The 4,575-nt window shown below is 42.3% G+C and overlaps 1 protein-coding gene across 1 annotated transcript; it reads left to right on the forward strand.

Moving 5' to 3' along the window:
* Positions 1–1,481: 1,481 nt before the first annotated feature.
* Positions 1,482–4,042, forward strand: LOC123399059. The gene has a single exon (XM_045093486.1). It carries the CDS (start codon positions 1,482–1,484, stop codon positions 3,927–3,929), a length of 2,448 nt encoding a protein of 815 aa, XP_044949421.1. The 3' UTR covers positions 3,930–4,042.
* Positions 4,043–4,575: the final 533 nt, after the last annotated feature.

Consider the following 4,575-nt stretch of genomic DNA (forward strand, 5'->3'; position numbering starts at 1 on the left):
AGGCCAAAGTGCCAAATACCGTATTGTTCACACTTTGGAGTTTGGAACACATGATTCTCCTACTGTCTAAAGCTTCTACTCCCTCCATTCCATAATATAGTGCGTCCTCGGTTTTTAAGTTTTAAGTTTAACAATGGATTTAATCAATGTGGATGATTGCAACGGAAGGAAAAACTGTACCATCAAAAACTTCATTCATATACGAATTCAATAATATAACTTTTGCTCCCATCGCAATCTGTCTCATTGGTTAAATTTATGGTGAAATTTAGACCTCGCAAAGCGCATGCGCACTACATTGTGGAATGGAGGAAGTATCACAAATTTAGCTCAGTTGACAGTCACACTCACACAGCCGGACATAAAGCGATAGGACATCTTGCCAGCGCGCGGAATCATCGCAATTGAATTTGATGTGCTAACAAACGAGAGACGGTGTGCATATGATTCAACTACCAAAATTTATAACATCCAATCAGTTCCATCAGATTCAGATCAATCATGAAATATATGTTCACAATCTCTTCATTTGATCTTGTACATGTTGATGCATTCTTCTGAGAACTTGGTCTATTTTCTATTAATTTGTGAAACCTTTTTTTTCCTTTTTCTATTTACGGTGAAAACTTGGTCTAACTCAAAAAGGTATACATTTGGACAATCATAACTAGAACCATATTTATCTGGAAACAGCAGAAAAATAGTTTATTTATTGTACATTTCGATTTTATTTTATCTTCACATGCATGAGGAAAAAGGAAGATCAGGGAGGATTCATATATCAATTGAGGCTACACTAAAAAATTTCACTTCTTAAATTAGGCGCCGATCTCCTTAGCCATGTTGAATTGCATGCTTAAATGCTCAGCTGTTTTCAGCTCAAAAAATCCGGGGCTGGTCACTCCGTGCCGTTTTGATTGAATTGCATTAACCGACCAACACATTTATTTATAAGCGTAAGCGAATGAGAAAGATGTGCAGCGTATTTCAACAAGGGCTGAATCTTATGGAGCTCCTGTGCATAGCAACATGTAGTCCAAGCCACCGGGTGAAGGTAATCTTGAGTACATGAAAAAGTGTGAGTGAGACGAACAGATACGTACCAAAGCTATTTTGCTCTTTTGTTTTTACAAAGAACCATGGAATAAAGAACATGTCTAGCATCCAGATCCAAGGAATAAAGGGAACAAAGGAAAAGTGGAAAAAATGAAAAAGACAAAAAGGAAAAAAAAGGCATATATTAGTTATATCAGGAGAATGGTGCATTTGCAAATGTCAGGATGGACTGCTAGTAGCAATAGATAACACACATATTTCCATGACCTCGTAGCACGCATGGTTGAAAACCGACGCTCAAGGAAACAATACTCTGGTACTCCAGCAGTCCGATTGCCACCCTTGTGTAAGCTTATCATTTCCTTTAGTACAAGAATCTATGAGCTAGTTTGGTCTTAATGTTGTTCTATCAGTGAATCAATTGAATGCTTACATTGCAGCATAGCATCATTGGACGAATGGTTGTATTCTTTTTGCGTGTTTGTCAACATCTTCAACTTGTACTGATGTTTGAATTTGATATGTGTGTTAAGCAGATTATGGGCGTCGGAAACTGCTCCGACCAAGCAACCACTGACTTCTCTAAGCACATAGATGGGCAGTTGATGAGAGTGAACGCTCTGCTGGTGGCCAGCACCATCGTGATAGGAGTTATTGTTGGGATCGGTGCCTATGGTCAGCGCTACCGTCACCATCCACTTACCAGCTTCCTCTTCCTTGGTGCCACCACCTTGTTCGTGCCCATCCTCTCCTATGTTGTCTCTACCGTCGATAGTAATCTAGGTGTTGTCACTATTTCCTCCGATGCACACATAATACCAGGGTGGTGCAGTACACGTAGCCACATTTACACTGTGTTCGTATGGGCTAGTCTTGTTCAGATTGCTGGCGCCAACACCACTACAATAGTTGCTGGTGATGACAACAAAGGACGAAACATTACCCTTCCTGGCACTGTACTGCTTGTTCAAGCAATATGGACCTCGTACATTGTCGTGTACTACCTAGGAGGGGGATATTATTCAACGAGACAATGGTCCATAAAGCATATGGATCTTGCAAATGGATTACCGGTTCTTCCATTGTTTTCTCTTCTCATTGCCAAGCTACTTCTCAAATATTATGCTTGGTATGGGGCAAGCAGGTCATTAGCATTTGGGCGCAATCCTCATTTCATTGTTGGATACATGGAGCAACTAAAAGCCAAGCTAACAAGTGAGCATTCCCTTCCTCCACTCATAGTTACGGGAGAGGACACAACATTGGTACAGAAGGAGCCTCATGGTTATAGTATCAAATGGTTATTTAACCAAGCTGATGGGACAGGGATAGACAACAACAATTTAGTGACCACTGATAAAGTTTGGAGGTTAGAGGATGATATATTTCCGAGGTATTCAACCAAGCAGCTAAAAGATATATGCTTTTCGTTTGCATTGTTCAAGTTGTTAAGATGTCGATTTACAAGGCATACAATTGCTGAGTTTGGTTTCATCAAGGCCCATAACTTATTGTCACACGTGTTGCTCCAGGATGTTGATGATGAAAGATCACTTGGGATGATTGCACATGAGCTTTCTTTCCTTCATGATTATTATTATTCATCTCTCCCAACCTCATATTCAAGCAGTTGGCTACCCATTTTGAGCATATCTATTTCACTTCTAACCATGGGTTTGAGCTTATTATATCTATTGCTCATAACAGTTGTGATTTTGCTGTATGCTTTTATGGGATGGCCACATCATGGACAGATGCAGTGTTTTCTGAATTTCCATCCTTCGTTCCAGAATGAACATGAAGATTTTTTCTATAGTTCTTCGAACCAGATACAATATGGAAATATTTTCTTCGATCTTGCCCCAGTGGGTTTGCTTGCGGCACTAGTTGTGCTTTCGGAGGTGCGGGAGATTGCTTGTTACATCTGCTCTAACTGGACTAAAGTATTCCTGATCTGCTCCTATGTTAGGCATGCTTCTTCGTGGCAGAAATCACATTGGAAGAAGAAGATGCTTAGCCTTGTGCTGCGTAGAAAATGCAAGCTGCTAAATCATTGGGTGGACAAAATGAACCAATGCTCAGTCTTGGCACTCCACCCAAGCACAACCCCAGTGCCTCTTCTCGGACGCCTCATCCCACTGCTTCACAGGAAGAAGGTACCAAGAGCAGTGAAGGCAGCTCTCCTCAAGCCACTTAGAAGCCCCAATTGGAAGAACAGAAGCAATGGCGTGGCATCCCTTTGTACAAGGCTACAACTGCAGGCCGACAACAATCCGCTCTCAACATCGAATGGCGTCAAAGGTGTAGCTGATACCATGCTTGTGGCCCACATTGCCACGAGCATCCTTGAAGTGAGAACATCGGAGCCACTCCGCCAGGCTGACTCTGCTAATGAGATTGCCGCCACACACTTGTCACGCTATTGTGCCTACTTGGTAGCCTATGTCCCAGATCTACTCCCCGACAACAACGAGTGGTGCAAAAGCTTGTACAAGGGCATCAAGAAAAAAGCCAAGCGCGCACTCGCGGCATCCGGCAACACCGGGCAGGCGTCATTGAGTCCTGAAGCGCTGGTCCAGGCGCTGAGTGCCGGGTCTGAAGAGGCACACGACCTGCTCAAGAATGGTGCGGAGCTCGGGAAGAAGCTGGTGGAGCTGGCGGGAAATGAAGGAGAAGAGGTGGCATGGGAGCTCCTCGCAGAATTCTGGTCTGAGATGATACTCTATGCCGCCCCGTCGGACAATGTCGCCGCCCATGCCGAGGCCATTGCGCGGGGTGGCGAGCTGATAACACTTCTGTGGGCGTTACTCACCCACCTCGGGTTCATCAGCCGGCCAGAGGCTGCCATGCCTAACACCCCTGGTGATGTTTAAGTCGTATGAGTCCTAGCTAGTTATGTGTTTCAATTCACTACCTTTTGTGTTGTTTCATGTTGATTGGTGTGGTGTGGTGTGGTGTGCTACTAAGAAGTTTGTCATGTGTTTCATTTCAGTACATACACTTTCAATTCCTTGATTTGAAAATGACATACAATAATATATATATATATATATATATATATATATATATATATATATATATATATTCCAATGCCGTGTGCTTCATTAACAATTTATTAACTCGGTTCTCACGAGCATGCCAATGTGTTCCTTCTTTCCTTCTTCTTTCTTGTACCAGTCAGGGTACGAAAAAGATTAGACTTTTATAGATCTCGGTTCTTCTCGCAAAGTGACTAAATTAAGAAAAAATACCGACTTACTAGGTGGGATATTATTTGCAGGCCTAAAGATCAGGGAGGGTTGGGAATTGAAAATTTAGAGGTAAAGAATATATGTCTGCTAAGCAAATGGCTGTTCAGACTTTCTATGGAGACGGAGGTTATGTGGGTATAAATTTTGCGTAATAAGTACCTACAAACTAAAACTCTAGCTCAGGTGCTACTAAATCCCAATGATTCAGCATTTTGGAAAGGCTTGATGTCAGTGAGAACAACCTTCTTTCAAAAATCAAGATTTGTTG

This window comes from Hordeum vulgare, chromosome 5H (assembly GCF_904849725.1).
Source record: "Hordeum vulgare subsp. vulgare chromosome 5H, MorexV3_pseudomolecules_assembly, whole genome shotgun sequence".
NCBI classification, from domain to species: Eukaryota; Viridiplantae; Streptophyta; class Magnoliopsida; order Poales; family Poaceae; genus Hordeum; species Hordeum vulgare.

Bases quoted from the DNA above. Each gene is read 5' to 3' on its own strand.
- LOC123399059 (XM_045093486.1), top strand. From the start codon at position 1,482: ATGCTTACATTGCAGCATAGCATCATTGGACGAATGGTTGTATTCTTT.